The 18,319-nt window shown below is 40.8% G+C and overlaps 1 protein-coding gene across 12 annotated transcripts in view; it reads right to left on the bottom strand.

The window, feature by feature from the left end:
• The window catches only part of dnmt3ab (DNA (cytosine-5-)-methyltransferase 3 alpha b), a 627,694-nt gene that overhangs the window by 298,862 nt on the left and 310,513 nt on the right, over positions 1 to 18,319 (bottom strand). For all 12 annotated transcript variants that reach the window (XM_087977018.1, XM_087977035.1, XM_087977038.1 and 9 more), the window contains 2 exons: positions 2,011 to 2,057; positions 455 to 601 (listed from right to left, as the gene is read on the bottom strand). In XM_087977018.1, the coding sequence (XP_087833144.1) occupies positions 455 to 601; positions 2,011 to 2,057 (194 nt within the window). The remainder of the gene's footprint in view (positions 1 to 454; positions 602 to 2,010; positions 2,058 to 18,319) is intronic.

The raw sequence follows: 18,319 nt of genomic DNA, 5'->3' as shown, positions 1-18,319 counted from the left end.
GGGATCAATGTACCCTCAATTACAGATCCCAAATGTTTGATGTAAACAGGACTCACTGACATCAACCTTTTCCATCACATTAGGATACATGAAAACTCTGCACAAACACCAGAAATGCCCACAGTCAATTAATTCAAAATTGGACATAAACTTGTCAACAGGAGTCGGAAGAAGGTGATTAAAAGATACAGCATCTTTTATTCAAGAGGATGCCTGATGTATCTGAACTGGCTTTATTGTGTCATTGCTTTGTAATTCCTGGTTACCTACTATTTGATATTCAAGCACAGGGGATATGAACTCTGTCAACTTATAATGGGTTTATCTTAAATTTAGTGCAAGTTTTAAACTGCCATTTTCATCCTTTATTTGAATGTTAACCCCACTTTTAAATGAATGAGGATCTTGTTCTTCTCTTAACATAAGCCCAGTTGTTTTCATAACATTGACTGACCTCCTTCTTCCATTTTGCCAGCCACTCATCTCTCTTCCTTTTGCTGATGTAATAGGGATCACCGGCCTGGAACGTTATTCGCTGCATTGGTCTCTGACGCAGACTACTCTCCCATCCTGATTGGCCACGACGCCGGCCCCTTGTTCCCTGGTCAAAAAGAACACATATTGTTCACAACATTAATCTATTATACACCAGTTATTTACTTCTAACTTCAAGACCAAGTTAACAATACTGAGCGAGAATGAGTTACTCTAAATGCTACCAACAGCTAGGTTGCTGGAGATGGAGGTGAGAGTTTGATCCAAATTACAGCTGGTCAGGGACATTTCTCCAGAGCATTGAGCTGGTCTGGAAAGGGTTATCCAACCAGTTTTGGTTCAAACGCTTGATTAAATGTGGAGTGTTTTAGGTTTTACTGAACAGTGGCAGACAAAACTGAAAACAATTTGGAAAATCTCTTCCAAATTAAAGAAAAATACACCTATGCACAAGGAGGGGGGAGTTTTGCAGTTTCATTTGGTCAATTAAACCCAGAACATGTTGTATTTACATTTTAGTGAATTTAACATCCATTCCTCCTGGTTAAATTCTGAAGCTTCTTATTAACACACAAATGGACTCTTAAATATACCTAGTGAAAGGTAGCCTGTGGCTTATCAATTAAACATATTTTCATAGAATCCTTCCAGTGCAGTTTGAGATGATTTGGCCTATCAACTCTGCACCAACCCTCAGAAAAGCATGGCCACCCTATCCCTGTAACCTCCATAACTCCACATTTCCCAAGACTTGTGCACCTACCCTGTACATCCCTGGATACTACGGACAATGTAGCATTGCCAATCCACCCTAGCCTGCACATCTTTGAATTGTGGGAAGAAAGTGGAGCACTCAGTGTAGGACAATATTTGTAGTTATTAAGTAACAACAGCGACTGTTGATAATTGATGTATGAATGAAAAAAACCCTCATAAATCACTTAATTGTGTTTTGATGCAGAGTGTGGTATAAATGAACCTGAAACATTGACGATACATATACCCGGCTTGTGGGACTTCTGATGAAATATGATGGCTTCAATCAGAAGCTACACATGAATAAACTGTGAGCATAAGTATGGTCGTGTAATTCACATCTCTATTTAATAACAATGAACAAACCTTATCTGGATATAAATTAACAGGCTTGTCCCCGACATAATGTGAAACTTAGAGAATTTACATTATAAAAAAAAGTATGCTTGTGCATTGAACAGAATTCAAAATAATGTTTTAAATGTGTGTGATATGAATCCAGGGATTTCATTTCATGGCAATTCGACCAAACTGTAATATTGTAAATAATGGGATGTTTACTGGATCACTTTCATCTACTCTGCCTGGAACCATCCATGATGTAATGCAGCATTGAATAGACAGGGAGTGACATAAACATTCTGATGTAAAAGCAGTTGAGCAAAGTATCATGAAATAGGAAATAATGTTCCACAAAAACTCACTCCCATGCACATTGAAACATTTATATCATACATAAGATAAAAGAAAGGATATTACCTCTATTTTTACTGATTCCTGTGTTGATGTGGTGTCTTCCTCAGATCCTAAAAAAAACAAAAAAACTCATTCACGGTTCTGCTGCATGATATCACCCAACGTACGAGACCTCAATATGAAACACAATATAATAATACCTGGGTTCTACCATAATGTCTGATTATAATTACAAACAATCTTGAAATGGTATGCAGTCCTTTATGTAGGGGGGTGAATAACAGGCAGTTAGATAAGTTCTGAGGTTGTGAAGAAATCTGCATTTCCCACTTAGTGAAATTCAGTTCTCCTGCAAATGAAACTGTGTGACCCACATAGCTGAGGTCTCATATTTCCTTTATAAACCACATATCTATGATATCACCTTAAGTTCTGTCATGGGATTCAGGGTTAATGCTGGGAGCTGGTAGATTTTGCATCAGTTCAAAATACATTTTTTCTTCTCTCTCACATTGGAATCACTCAGTTAAAAATCACACAACACCAGGTTATAGTCCAACAGGTTTAATTGGAAGCACTAGCTTTCGGAGCGCTGCTCCTTCATCAGGTGATGTTGTGTGATTTTTAACTTTGTACACCCCAGTCCATCACCGGCATCTCCAAATCATGGAATCACTCAGTTAGTGAGCCAGAATGGATTGCATTTCCAATAGTTTCAAGTGGCCCCTGCTCCAACAAACTGGGGTTAGTTGCTAAGGAAGTTGACCTTTTCAGCTGGAGTTGTCAGAAGTTATATGACAACTATGTTTGCACAATTACTTCCCTTTCCCACAATTCCAAATAATAAAAGGTAAGCCAATTGCCCTAAATGAGCAAGCAGGTATTCAATGGAGAAAACGGTGGTATTGGGCAAAGACTGGAGAGTGGATGAGAGCCCTGTGTTGCCTTTTTGGGAAGCTGGTCATGTTAATTGGATGGGAATCTCATCTCTTTGAGAGTTGCTGACCAATCAGAGGAGGCAGTGGTTGCTTCCTGCACGATATCTACCTGAGGCCTAGGATCTCCACGAACCCTGGAATGTAATGACAGGGATTGTGAGGTGGAGTTGGAGGGGAGAGGAGAGAGATGCCGAGGATTGGGGGTAACTCTCAGCAGACTCCTTCCTTCTTACTGCAGGCCCTCTTGATCAGGCAATGAGTGCTTGAAAGCAGGGGTCACACTGCCCACTTCCCCAGCCCCTGGGACCTATAACTGGCTACTCACATGGTGAGTCCACCAGTTGTAGCTGATGAAGCCCAGCAAGAGTGGGACAAAGTCCTTGAGTGGACATCAATTAACCCCATCACAGACTGAGTGGCTGACAGCTTCCAGCCTGGCTAAATATCTGCTCCATACACCCTCCACATCAAACATACCACACAGAGGCTATTATGTTGGCCTCTGGAGCCAGTTAGCAGAGGTATATGAAGTTTTCCAGGAACATTTCTAACATCTAATTGATAAATGTGTAAAGAAATGAAAACTAGTGACATGATTGCTTAGCACATTCAGAAGATCTCATAATTATGAAATAGTTTGTGGAAAATCCTTTTTTCTCCTTTTACAACAATGTATTACATTATTATGTCAACATAGACCACCACATTGTAAGGCAAATACAAAGCAGACCAAGTGACCTCATTTCTTCCACAAACATTACAAGGCATTGTGTCATTGTGAAATATGTTAGCAGCCAAGGATGCGAAAACAGAGTTGAGATGAGTTACTGTGAAAGGAAGGGACTGCGAATCAATGATGAAACAAAACACTCAGATTTGTATGGCACCGTGAACATGCTTCGGATGGTACGGTGAGTCAGTGGTTAGCACGGCTGCCTCACAGCGCCAAAGGTCCAGGTTCAATTCCACTCTTGAGCAGTTTGAACATTCTCCCCGTGTCTGCATGGGTTTCCTCCAGGTGCTCTGGTTTCCTCCCACAGTCCAAAATGTGCAGGTGAGGTGGATTGGCCATGGGGAATGCAGAGTTATAGGGAGAGGAATGAGGGAGTTGGGGGGGTGTTGGTCTGGGCAGTTGGTGTGGACTTGATTGGCTGAATGGCTTGTGTCCACACTATGGGATTCTATAATTTTAAGAGCATCCCGAATTATGTTTGAGGTCCAGCTCCTCCAGGCAACTTTGGCAGTTGTCAAACAGCAGGACAGCAGGAGTTCTAAACAACAGTCAATGTGCTTTTGGTGGGGTAGCTATGATGGAGGGACGTTGATCAGGACTTTAGCAGAGTGCCTTCACTTTCCTCTGATTCATGCTGTGGTATATTTTGTATCCATGAGAGCTTACAAATAAGACGGTGGGTCAATATTTTATCTGAAAGATGGCAGTTCTGGCAATATCATACTTTCTCAGTAATGTGCTGCAATAGGACTTGAAGTTGTTCCCTTCAGACAGAGAAATAAGAGAGTGACCACTGAGCCAAATATGACACGTTAGCTTGGTGAGACTCATTATCAACAAAATAGTACTGCTCGTCAGAGTTCCCCTTTGCTGTTCTTAAAACATCTTAACTCAGTGCCTCAATCTTCAAAAGCATCTCAGAAATGTTCATAGCTTGGAAAATCCAAATCAACAAAGAACAAAATTTATATCAACAGATTCTGACTTCCCTAATTTGAAATGGGTGAGTTGTCAGGCAGTGATGCAGGTTAATTGCCTGCTTCAGTGCTGAGTTCTTAGTTCTCGCTGAATTAGCTGAATTCATTTAATAAAGAGGTACACGACAGCGATGACGACATAAATTAACCTCAGAGAAACTGCATGGGGAAGGCTCCCTCACTGACTGTGGACAATCTTTATATAAATATGAGACATTGAACAGCTTCAAGATTCTCTGTGACGTCTCCAAAGTGCCGAAGATAAGTTCACACATAAAACCAGGCCACATCAGGAAGATTGGCGAGCTGATGGTGGCAATGAAAGGGCCTCCCAGCTTGTCAGTGCATTTACAGGAAGAAGAAGGAAAAGAGATGAATATTAGAAATGGCAGCATTTAGGGCAGATGTGGTGCAGAAGGTTTATTTTATCGAACTATTTCTCCAATTTTCTTTGAGGATTTCTTGTGAAAAGTTGATGAGCAGAGAGATCTGGGAGTGCAGGTCCATTGTACCCTGAAGGTTGCTGCACAGGTGGATAGAGTGATCAAGGCGGCATATAGTATGCTTGCCTTCATCGGACGGGGTATTGAGTATAAGAGCTGGCAAGTGATGTTAAGATTGTACAAGACATTGGTTCGGCTGCATTTAGAATACTGTGTACAGTTCTGGTCGCCACGTTACCAAAAGGATGTGAACGATTTGGAGAGGGTACAGAGAAGATTTGCGAGGATGTTGCCTGGTATGGAAGGTGCTAGCTATGAAGAGAGGTTGAGTAGGTTGTTTGCTTTCATTAGAAAAAAGGAGATTGAGGGGGGGACCTGACTGAGGTTTACAAAATCATGAAGGGTATAGACAGGGTGGATAGTGATAAGCTTTTTCCCAGGGTGAAGGATTCAATAACAAGAGGTCATGCTTTCAAGGTGAGGGGTGAAAAGTTTAAAGGGGATACACGCGGCAATTACTTTACACAGAGGGTGGTACGGTGGTAGGTGTCTGGAATGCGTTGCCAGCAGAAGTGGTAGAGGCAGGCACGGTAGACTAATTTAAGGTGTGTTTGGACAGATGCATGAGTAGGTGGGGAGCAGAGGGATACAGATGCTTAGGAATTGGGCGATAGGTTTAACAGTAGATTTTGATCAGCTCAGGCTTGGAGGGCTGAAGAGCTTGTTCCTGGGCAGTAAATTTTCCTTGTTCTTTGTTCTTTGATCAGGAGTGGGAGGAACAGACTGATTCTCCGGATACAGGTAGTTCTTCTATAACATGATAATTGTGTTCGCGTGCAATCCCGTGTTATAGAAAAATCATGCTTTAGAAACAGCACTTAACATGTTGGTGATGTAATCATGTTACAGCCAACACACGGTTTAAAAGTCCGTGCTTTGCAAACAGCATCTGCAATTCATCAATCACATGACAGCAAATTCACGTTGATGTAATACGCACTAGAGCAGAGCAACCTGTACCAAAACAAAACCTTCGACCTTCTGTGATGATTCACTTTTCGGTGCTCTTCCTAACAAATAACATTAAACTCTGTTTCAGAACCGTAATGTTTGGAGGTGGAGAGTGAAAAAGTACATTCCAGCCCAGTCTTTTTTCAGTTTACAATTCATGTGTGACGCTATTACAGAAATGGGAGACAGATAGAAGAGAACATTCTAAGGAAGCACTCTCTGCTGATGCACACTGCAGCTGTACAAGGTAAATCGAGTCCAAAAGTTGGGAATTCTCTGAAAAGATTTACAAGAATGTTGCTGAGACTGAAGAGTTTGAGTGAGTTTCAGTGGAGAGGCTGGAACCTTTTCAAAAGCGGAGAAGGTTGAGGGGTGATCTTATAGAGGTTAATAAAACCATGAGAGGCACAGATAAGGTGAATAACAAAAGTCTTTCCCATTGAGTAGGGAGTTCAAAACTAGAGGGCATAGTTTTAAGACGAGTGGAGAAAAATTTAAAAGAGACTTGAGGGGCAACTTCTTCACACAGAGGGTGGTTTGTATATGGAATGAACAGGAAAGGTGTAGAAGGATATGGGCTAAATATAGGCAAATGGGACAAATTTAATTTGGGAAACTTTGGTTGGCATGGATGAGTTGGACTGACGGCTCTGTTTCCATGCTTTATGACTCTGTGACTCTAAGTGCACAAGTGAAATAGTAAATTTTAAAACTGCAAATTTAAAGATGCATGAAGCAAACATAGAATAGATTTAATGGACAGTTTAACTTTTATCTTAATTGGGTAAAGCAGACGAGCAAATCTTAGAAAGGGTTGAATTCTTTTTAGTCCAAGAGTGTATTCTAGAAACAATAAGAGGCAATTTTACGTTAGATTTAAAATGAGTTAGATTTAGTTAACAAAGTGAATAACTAGTTGCTCTCATAATATGGTTGAGTTCATTATAGTATTTCAAGTATACAAGTATAAATCAGCTGAAAGCTTTGATGTATATAAGACTGACTTTAATGCAATGAGATAGAGTATGCAAAGTAAACGGAGCAAATCTGTCAATAAGTAAAATGTCAGAGGATTAAAGTTCAAAAAGGAATTTGACATAATATGAAATAAGTTTATATCCCTGAGGGGCAAGAGCCTTCACTTGGCAAAAAATAAGCCAAATATGACTAAAGAGGTAGAAACAGCATAACACTAAAAGACAAGTCCTACAAAACTACAAAAAATAAATAGAGACAAAAACAGAAACTACTGGAAACAATTCCTCAGCCGGTTTGGCAGCATCTGTGGAGAAAAATCAGAGTTAACGTTTAGTGTTGAGTGACCCTTTAGAAGGTTCTCTCTGACCATAAGCTTTGATATTATGCTGTTTTCAAATTGCTTTTCCAGCAATTTTTATTTTTGTCTCTGATTTACAGCATTCCCAGTTTTTTCAGGTTTTATTTAAAAATTAAATACATCTGAGCAAATGGAAAACAATTAAACAGCATCAAAGGGTAACCAGCAGACAGTAAGAGATAACAAAATCAAAGCAAAATAATTCCACAATTTGGAAAGAGACAGTGGTCAGGAGTAACCCTTTGAAAACTGCTAAGGGTGAGATTATCAATGAAAATAAAGAAATGATAAAGATGTTGAAGTTTCTATAGTTACTGTTGATGAAGAGGTTAGTGGACCAGGCAAACCAATATAACTAACAGTGAATTAGGAACAGGGTCTCACCAAACAGGGTCAGCAAACCAACAGGAAGGAAGAAAACAACAACACACCCCCAGGATCAGAAAGTTCCTATCTCAAGATTTTAAGGGAAGTCGATAAGAACATTGCACTTTTGCAAAAACAATAGAAGGCATTCACAGTTTAAATAAATAATCAATTATTGTTGATAATCATAGCAAGCAGCCAAGAGCACAGGACTGAATTACAAGGGAGGTTAATAACCCAAGGGTGGGGATTCAAATTACATAATTCTTCAAGATCATTTATACATGTTAGGATTTTGTTATACATCGCCAAGAAATGGCTACCTTACACAAATATTATGTTTAAGATAAATGCTATGTTTAAGATAAACGACAGAAACAATTATTGCTTCTGAAGTCAGTGACAAAGATTTCATACACTATAATGAAGTGGGATTGGTCTGCTACAGTGTTTATTGGAAGATTATCTATGACCATAAGCCTTGATATAACCTGTTTTCGCTTTCTCTATCTCACTGCATGATCAGTTACAAAATCCACTTGTATAATTTTCTTCTGAGGTGCTTCTGCTTTCACAAAGTTATTTCTTTGATATTTTCGATCCAGACATCAGTGGAGGCCGGCTCATTGAACATACCCAGAGTTGATTTGGACAGATTTTTAATGAAACAGTCAGGAACCTCAAGTAATGGGAACAATCAGGTATTACTATTGAATATCAGTGCAACCTCAGGAAAGTAAATGTCTTCCTCCTGCTCCAATATCTTGTGTCTTTGTGTTCAATTTAAGAAAATAACAATGTCCAGAAAACTGCAATTCACATGATGGATTTACATTTTATATAATCATACACAATGCTTGCAGAAGTATTTCCTAAAATTCCCACCAATTGTATACATAATAATAGTGACTATTTTTATGCTTTTGAAGCTTTCCACTTCAAATTATACTTTTGATGATAAATCCACTAATCCCGCAGTGAAAGAGAGGAGGAGGTATTTTTGAAAAGGAGTGGGGATCTGAATTTCAGAGCTATAGTCTTTCTGGAAATGTGTAATTAGTGAGTTACTCCTTCCCCTGCATCTTGAACAACTCATTGCTTTTAAAGAACATTGAAAAATGTGGAGACCTTGCAATTATACTACTTTTTCTATCACTCCATGATTAATGCCCTCAAATCAGGCTTCCAGTTTAGAAAAGAACTGTAATCTCACTGAGAAAAATTACAAATAAAAGCCATTGGAATTGTTTTTTGCAGCTTCTGAGTTTCCTTAGCAATTGTAACCTGCCAGCTGCCAACAATAACATTGCTCACTCTCTATCCATGTAGGGCTCTCCTCCACAAACTCCTCCCATAGCACCGTGACATCATGGCCCTTCTCTCGTCTTTTTGCAGATGGATAATGAGAAAGTCAACTCTACAATCTACACTCTCATCTAACAACACACTCCATGTAATGACTCACCAACATTCTCTTCACAATTTCTCCTAAAACTTTTTCTCCCATGTCCCTACATGTAGTTATCATTTCTCTTCATCACTAGCCTCAGGTGATGTTAGTCAGACACATGATATTAACTTCTACATGAGTATAAATGATTCTCTGCACAACCTGTTTGCTTGTTCCACAATTCCTAAGCCATCACCACAGTCTATTTGATATTGAGTGCACTCATTAAATTTTTGCAAAACTGACTATATCCTCTTCTGCTCCCGTGTACACCTATGCACCTCCAATAATGTTACGAGCTGCCCAGTTGTGTGAAACGCTATCGCCTAAACCCGATATCAGTTTCCTCCACCATAGCCAATCAAGGAAGTATGAATCCTTTCTTTCATGACTGAATCATTGTTTTTCCCCACTGCCACATCCCTCCTCTGTTTCCATGATTAAATATGGAAATAAAACCTGATGGAATTATTTATCACTTAACATCTTTGTAATTGAGTTACATTCACCTTAGGCTGCAGATGTGATATTTTCTCCTTAAAGTCTATTGAATATCAGAAGATAGCAAAGAAGCATGAAAAGGAAAGCTGAGCATTAATTCAATGCTGGATAATTGAAAGTAGTACTGCTTCAGAGAAGGTATTTTCAGTCAGCAGTAAAAAATCCCATGGTTTCCACTACACAAAGCAGTGTTGCATGTTGGAAAACTCAGCCTCCATTTCCTGCTCTGTACCTTAATATTGATAGAAGATTTACCTATTGCCTGGATTATATTTAAGAGCAACACAGCAACAGCAGCTGTAAGTACAGTCCACACAAGAGGCCATATGTATATGGTCTTTAGAAGCTCTCTGAGCTCTTATTGACTTTTATCAAAAGCTATGCTCTAATCTTCAAAAAACTACAGTAAATATTTTTAAAGTTCTGATACGATGTATTTTTATAAACAAAACTATGCAGAATCAGTGCCAAACATTACTAACGGTATTTTTGTTTATTTTGTGAAAATGACAAATGAAAATGAAATGTGGGCACTTTTGCTCACACACTTTGAAGTGAAACATCGGGAGCTTTCACATCCATCTATCAGCCTAAGAACATAAAGAACAGAAATAATATAGTGCCTTCCATTTGTCCGGGGTGACTTGTCACTTTCAAGACTTGACAAAATTATTTTTCTTGTCTCCTAAGCTGACACAAGCCCAGGTGCTTTCATTGCTTGATGTATGAAGAAGATGCAGTTTCAGCCAATCCTGTGCTGAATTGGTGATTCACAAAGTAACAATGGTTCTGTTGTTTAGTCATGTCACAATATTCTGCTTTGATGCCAGTTTACATGTTTCCTTCCGCAGGTTTCCTTCTGCAGTGAGGTTGTGTAACATGTCAAGGTACAGCAGATTCTTTGCTATCTGGTAGACTTAGATCAATCGAATAAGAATCCCAGAATTTGCTCAGAAAGTGAACTCATGGCCTGAACAGACAAATACATGCTGAACACATGTCCATTTGGTCACAGTTAACTCTTTACATTAATTTTCACTTCATATTGTAAAATGTCTTAACATAGTTACAATCCAGGGATGAATATTTATCCTGAATATCAAAGACAGTTTCATATGAGAAAAATCATTTGACTTAGTCCTGTTCTTTCATCTAGAAAAAGAAGGTGCATTAGCCCACCGCAGCATTGCCACAGAACAAATGTTAGCCCCGACACCATCAACTTTTATTTTCCACAGTAATCTTTGACATGGCCCTGTATCAAATGCCTTCTGGAAGTTGAAGTACATCCAATGGTTCTCCTTTATCTGCAGCATTAGAATCATAGAATCCCTCCAGTGTGGAAACAGGCTATTCGGCCTGAGTTCACATTGATCCTCCGAAGACCATCCCACCCAGACCCAACCCCTACCCCTGTAACCATGCATTCTCCATGGCTAACCCACCAAGCCTGCACTTCCCTGGTCACTATGGTCAATTCGACATGGCCGGTCCACCCTAACCTGCACATCTTTGGACTGTAGGAGAAAATAGGAGCACCCGATGGAAACGCATGCAGACACAGGGAGAATGTGCAAACTCCACACAGACACGGAGAGCATGTGTTACTTCTCCCAAGAACTCCAATAAATGGTTCAATTTAGAGCATGGAACATAGAATATGACAATGCAGTAAAGGCCCTTCGGCCTTCGATGTTGCGCCTACCCGTGGAACCAATCTGAAGCTTATCTAACTTACACTATTCCGTTTTCATCCATATGTCTATCCAATGACCACTTAAATTCCCTTAAAGTTGACAAGTCTACTACTGTTGCAGGCAGTGCATTCCACACCCCTACTAATGTCTGAGTAAAGAACCTACCTCTGACATCTGTCCTATATCAATTTCAAGCTATGTCCCCTCGTGTCACCATCTGAGGAAATAGGCTCTCACTGTCCAATCTATTTAACCCTCTGATTATCTTATATGTCTCAGTTAAGTCACCTCTCAACCTTCTTCTCTCTAACGAAAACAGCCTCAAGTCCCTTGGCCTTTCCTCATAACACCTTCCCTCCATACTAGGCAACATTCTAGTAAATCTCCTTTGAATCCTTTCCAAAGCTTCCACATCCTTCCTATAATGCGGTGACCAGAACTGTATGCAATACTCCAAATGTGGCCGCACCAGAGTTTTGTGCAGCTGCAGCATGATCTCATGGCTCCGAAACTCAATCCCTCTATCAATAAACTCTAACTCACCGAATGCCTTCTTAACAGCCTTATCAACCTGGGTGACAACTTTTAGGGATCTATATACATGGACACCAAGATCTCTCTGCTCATCTACATTACCAAGAATTTTACCATTAGCCCTGTAATCTGCATTCCTATTACTCATGTCAAAGTGAATCACCTCACACATTTCTGCATTAAACTCCATTTCCCACCTCTCAGCCCAGCTCTGCAGCTTATCTATGTCACTCTGTAACCTACAACATCCTTCAGCACTATCCACAACTCTACCTACTTGCAAATTTACTAACCCACCCTTCTATGCCCTCATCCAGATCATTTGTAAAAATGACAAACAGTGGACCCAAACCATCCCACTAGTAACTGAACTCCAGGATGAATATTTCCCATCAACCACCCCTCTGTCTTCTTTCAGCTAGCTAATTTCTAATCCAAACTGCTAAATCACCCTCAATCCCATGCCTCCGTGTTTTGTGCAATAGCCTACCATGGGGAATCTTATCAAACACCTTGCTGAAATCCATATATACCACATCAATTGCTTTACCCTCATCCAGCTGTTTGGTCACCTTCTCAAAGAACTCAATAAGGTTTATGAGGCATGACCTACCCTTCACAAAACTGTGTTGACTATTCCTAATCAACTTATTCATTTCCAGATGATTATAAATCCGATCTCTTATAACCTTTTCCAACACTTTACCCACAACCGAAGTAAGGTTCACAAGTTTATAATTTCCAGCCGTGTCTTTCCCCCTCTTCTTGAACAAGGGGACAACATTTGCTATCCTCCAGTCTTCTGGAACTATTCCTGTAGACAACGACAACATAAAGATCAAAGTCAAAGGCTTGGCAATCTCCTCCCTGGCTTCCCGGAGAATCCTAGGATAAACCCCATCTGGCCCAGCCGACTTAATCTATTTTTACACTTTCCAGAATTGCTAACACCTCCTCCTTGTGAACCTCAATCCCATTGAGTCTAGTAGCCTGTTTCTCAGTATTCTCCTTGACCACATTGTCTTTTGCTAGTATGAATACTAATGAAAAGTATTCATTTAGCTCTTCTCCATCATTTAGCTTCCACCCTAGCTCCCTGAATTTCTGCCTTACTCCCCATCCCTTTTCCTACCTATGTCATTGGTGCCTATGTGGACCACGACTTGGGGCTGCTCCCTGTCCCCCACAAGAATCCTGAAAACACGATCCAAAACTTTCTGAAGTAATTCAAAGGTTTCTGCTGCCAATGGTTTGTCTTGATTCCCTACTATTTTATTGGGTGAATGCACCAACACTTGATCTATTCAGAGACTCCTGTAGTTTACTGACTATCAATACCAATCGCTGGTCTGTTTTATTCCCTGGTGGTTGACTAGTCCATTCCTGGTCCTGACCATCTTTCGGTGAAAAACCCTGGCTCACCACATTCCAACTGGAGCTCAAACTCTCTTCCATGTCATTTTTATCTCCATTCCTGACAATTTCAAGGCTTGGCTAGCCTGCCATTTTCCTTTGGATGTTCCTCTGGACCAACTTCTGTTTACTCATCACCATTTGCATTTTTACCATACACTGGCCCCTTATCCCAAACACATCCAATTTAAAATTCATGCTCCTGTGATTAATTCCTTTTCTGCCTTTCCTCCTCCTCATCTCTCTTGCAGTGTCTCAGGTCTCCCTTAAAATGCAAACATTTTAGTTCCTTGATTATGAATTTCTGTTTGTTTCCTACCATTGTCAGCTGTGTGGACCACAGGTTCTGGAATTTATTTCCTAAAACTTCAGTTATTTAACATACCTAACATCTTACACCTAACATGCTGCCTGGATTACAGAGTATGAGTTATTAAGGGAGGCTAGAAAAACTCGGGCTGTTTTCTCTGGAGTCGCAGAGGCTGAGGGGAGACTTGATATGAGTCTATAACATTATAAGATGCGTAGATAGGGTTGATAGTCAGAATCTTCTTCCCAGAGTTGAAATGTCTAATACTAGGGTGCATGAATTTAAGGTGAGAGGGGGAAAGCTCAAAGGAGATGTGAGGGATGAGGTTTTTACACAGAGATTGATGGGTGTGTCGAATGCACTACTGGGGTGGTGGTGGAGGCAAATACAATAGGGGTGTGTAGGGTAATTATAGATAACAACATGAATAGGCATGGAATGGAGGGATATGGATCAAGGACAGGGAGAAGGGATTAGTTTAATTTGGCATCATATTCAGCACAACATCATAGGCCGAAGGGCCTGTTCCTATACTGTCCAGCTCTATGTTCTAACTTTTAAAACTTTCTTTAGAATCCATTGTTTTATAAAACATTTAGTTAGCTCATCTTAATAGCTTTTTCTTTGGCTTGTTCTTCAACTCTAAAACTCTCTTTATTCGAGAATGATGAAATTGTACAATAGCAAATATGATCCCTTCATCGAGAAAGAGGGGGAAACAGAAAACAGGGAATCAGACTTCACTCAGGTTAACATTTGTCAAAGGAAAAATGTTAGAAAAATGTGAAAGCAAACACTTGATAAGTTCAAGAGAGTGTCAACATAGTTTTGTGAAAGAGAAATCATGCTTCATCAATTTATTGGAGTGATTTGAGGGGGCTGCAGATAAAGGAGAACCATTCGATGTACTGTACTTAGATGTCAGAGGGCAATTGATATGGGGTTACATATAAGGTTACTGTGGCAAATACAAGTTCATGGTGTAGTGTGTGTTGCCATGGATACAGGACTGACTGGCCAACCGGAAGCATACAGCTGACATGAAAGGGTCTTTTTAAGGTTTAAGATGTAAAGTGATGTGGTCAGGAATTGGTGCTGGGAACTCAACAATTTCTGTAAATGTTACAAAAGCTATGCTTGCCAAATTTGCTGATCACAAGGTAGAAAAGAAGAAGACAGGAGGCAGCTGAGAAAAGAGAGAAATGTGGTAACTGACTGCGGAAAGATGTGGCAAATGGAGCATTATGTAGGAAAATGTGAAATTGCCCATTTTGAGAGGAAGAATATAAATAAAAACATATTATCTAAATGGTGGGAGTGTGCAGAGTTTGGAGTAGCAGAGAGACCTGGTGCATTAGTCACAAAAGGTTCATCTGCAGATTCAGCAAGTAATTAGTTATTATCATTGCAGAGAGAACTGAATACAAAAACAGGAGGTTACGCTCCAGTTTTACAGGGCACTTTTGATACTACACTTGGAGCTGTACAGAGTACTGGTCATCTCCTTAAGGAAGAGAGTAAATGAGTTGAAGGTTATTCAGAATAGGCTTCCCAGAGTAAGATCTGGAATGAGAGGGTTGTGCTATGATGAAATGTTAGACAGGCTGGGCTTGTATTCGCTGGAATTCAGAAGATTAAGAGGTGATTTGATTGGAACATACAAGATCCTGAAGGGTCTTTGCAGGGTAAACAGACAGAAGGTAAATGGAGAAACCTAGAACTGGGAGTCACCATTTAAAAAGCATGGCTCACCCATTTAAGACAGATGAAGCAATTTTCTTTTCTCTCAGAGATTCATGAATCTTCGGAGCTCTCTTTCTGAAAAACGTTGTGGAATCACAGCCTTTTACTTTTTTTAAGGCAGAGGTAGATTGATCCTTGTGAAGTGAGGAAATGTCCTCAGGGGTAGGTGGGAGTGAGGATTTGAGGATACAATCAGGTCAGCCACGATCTTGTTGAATGGGGAGCAGGAATTGAGGGGCTGAATTGGATTCCTTAAATTTAAATAGTTGTATCTTCTTTGTTTTCTCTTTAAGCCTGTGTGTAATGCCATTGGGGCAGTGCTTTCTACATTTGTGGACAGAGTTGTTGCTACGTTTGTAAATTAATCCTGAACCTTGTTCTACACTTGTATTTTAATTTAATGTCATATTTGGGATTTACGTTTTCCATGCTCTTGACTACCTGTCTGCCACCTAACTTAATGAATGTTCAGTGAATGCAGTGAAATGAATATATCACAGGCAGCTCCATAACGCTGGGCAGATATCCATGGTCCAAGTGAAAATTCACCCGATGGATTCCAGTTCAGGAGTTGAAAGCTCTGCTATCAATAATGTCTACAATTTGTGGAACAACACCACATGAAAAAAACAGAGATCTCTTTCATACAGCTGCTTGCTTTATGTGAGGAAACAGGAATGCGTTAGCTGTTGTGGACAATATATCTGACAGCTCTATTGTGTGCACCAGTGCACTACTGATTGATTTGACATACAAATGGCTTGGAATGATCTGAAGGCATTAAAGTTCAGTGTTGTTGTTACCTTAACAGCTACTGATGGAGCTGTCCCTGTGATTGATCTTGTTTGTGGATGAGACTGCTTCCTTGGTGCATTAACCACCCCCAGAAGCTGATTTTGACAGACCATCCCAGGAAACTGACTCTGAACAGGCAGACACAACTTTATTTGGTAAGGCCACGTGCAGGCAGTTCACCCCTGGTACAAAAACAAAACTCATTTTCATCAGATTCTCACATTACACCTCTCTACTACTCACTGAACAAGAAACCTGTTCTCTGAAATTTGACTACAGCAACCAATTATAAAAAAAGATTTATGGCACGTGGATGCAAGTGGCCAGCTCAGCATTCAGAGCCCATCCTTCCTGAAGTGTCCTTTCAGAAGTGGTGGTGAGCTTTCTTTCTGAACTGCTGCACACCCAGGCGTGGAGGTACATGCTCTTATATGTCAGAAAATTGTATCCGGCAGAAATCCACAAGTGGAAATGATCAGCAAAACGAAATACAATGGATTAATGTCAGAGCAAACCCACTGCAAATCTAAATTTCAGGATAAAGTCATCTTCTCAAGGCTAGAATAAGCTTCTCTCATTTATCATCTCCTTCTTACAAGTCACTTCAGCTCACATCAAGTTCCAGCAAAGAAAACTAGAAAATCTTGCCAGAGGATATTTTTATTCACATTTATGTTATTTCCAGGCCTCTTCACTCGCTAGCACATTTCACACAAAAAATTTTATGACCAAATCAAAGTCTTCAGTAGAGAAAGGGGGTCAGTGTAAGCTGGGCGGAGATCGTGTTGAAGAGATCGCAGCCTGAGGTTGTTGTCTGTGCACACACATTCCACAGGAGTGAAAGCCAGCTCAGCAAGCAGAAAACTGGCCCAGGTCCCTCTGGATAACTGCCAGATAACCCATTTTCTTGAAGGAGTGGAGGATTTTAATTTCGAAATACCTGATTTACTGGAGTGATAAGGGGAAATATTCTTGTGTATCCATTCAGGTCAAATGAGTTGGTTGATTGAATGCAGTGACTATCAGAGAATCAAATGGGTCAGAGCACATACATGTGAAGGAACTCATTTCGCTTTTCATGATTTTAAATACCGGGAGAATGGGATCACTACCACTCATGCTCCTGCCTGCCCAACATGGTCAGAAAATCATGCTGCCCAAGGAATCGAATGTGCTCAGATACAGACTGAGGAAAAGCCTGGCCATTGGGGGCTGGCTTCATGAGTGGGACCTTAGTGACGTACTGGTGACCCCAGCCAGCTACACTCCATTTCCAACACTTCTGATCAAAGGGCACACCCACCCCCACTCCCTCTCCCCATCCCACACTCCCCTCCTCACTCCCACACCCCTTCCATTCCACACTCCCTTCCTCACCCCCACTCCCTCTCCCCATCTCACACTCCCCACTCTCACCCAAATACCACAGTCCCCACTCTCACCCTGCTCTCCCCCAAATCCCACACTTCCCACCCTTACCCCCAGTCCCTCTCCCCCATCACACACTACCCCACTCTTCACCCACAGTCCACCCACTCTCTCACACCCCACCCCCAACTTCTTAAACTCCCACTTACTCTCCAATTCACCACACCACATCCCCGGCTCCCATGCCTACTCCCAATCCCCACAACCCTTTTCCAATCACCAACTCCTTCCCAGCTGGGTTAATACCACTTACTGTCAGATGAGGTGTTAAGTGGTAATTAATTGGTCATGTATGGGCCTCAGTGGGTAGCGAAGCAGTAAGTGCAGGTGTAAGTGCAGGTGGCAGTGTAGGTGTAGGTGCAGGTATAGGTGCAGGTATTGGTGCAGGTGTAGGTGTAGGTGTTGCTGCAGGTGTAGGTGTAGGTGTATGCACAGTTTTAGGTGTAGGTGCAGGTTTGGGACCCGTTTTAGGTGTTGGTGTAGTTGCAGTGTAGGTGCAGATGTAAGTGTAGGTGTAAGTGTAGATGCAGGTATACGAGTAGGTGTAGGTGTAAATGTAGGGGCAGGTGTAAGTGTAGGTGTAGGTGTAAGTGCAGGAGTATGTGCAGTTTTATGTGTAAGTGTAGGTGCAGGTTTAGGTGCAGGTGTAGGTGTAGGTTTAGGTGTTGGTGCAGTTTTACGTGTTGCTGTAAGTGCA

The sequence above is a fragment of the Chiloscyllium plagiosum genome, unplaced genomic scaffold (assembly GCF_037043375.1).
Source record: "Chiloscyllium plagiosum isolate Xiang-an unplaced genomic scaffold, Cpla_swu_hap1 HiC_scaffold_3, whole genome shotgun sequence".
NCBI lineage: Eukaryota > Metazoa > Chordata > Chondrichthyes > Orectolobiformes > Hemiscylliidae > Chiloscyllium > Chiloscyllium plagiosum.
The sequence above is the reverse complement of the archived record's forward strand: the minus strand, read 5'-3'. Positions and strand labels throughout refer to the sequence as shown.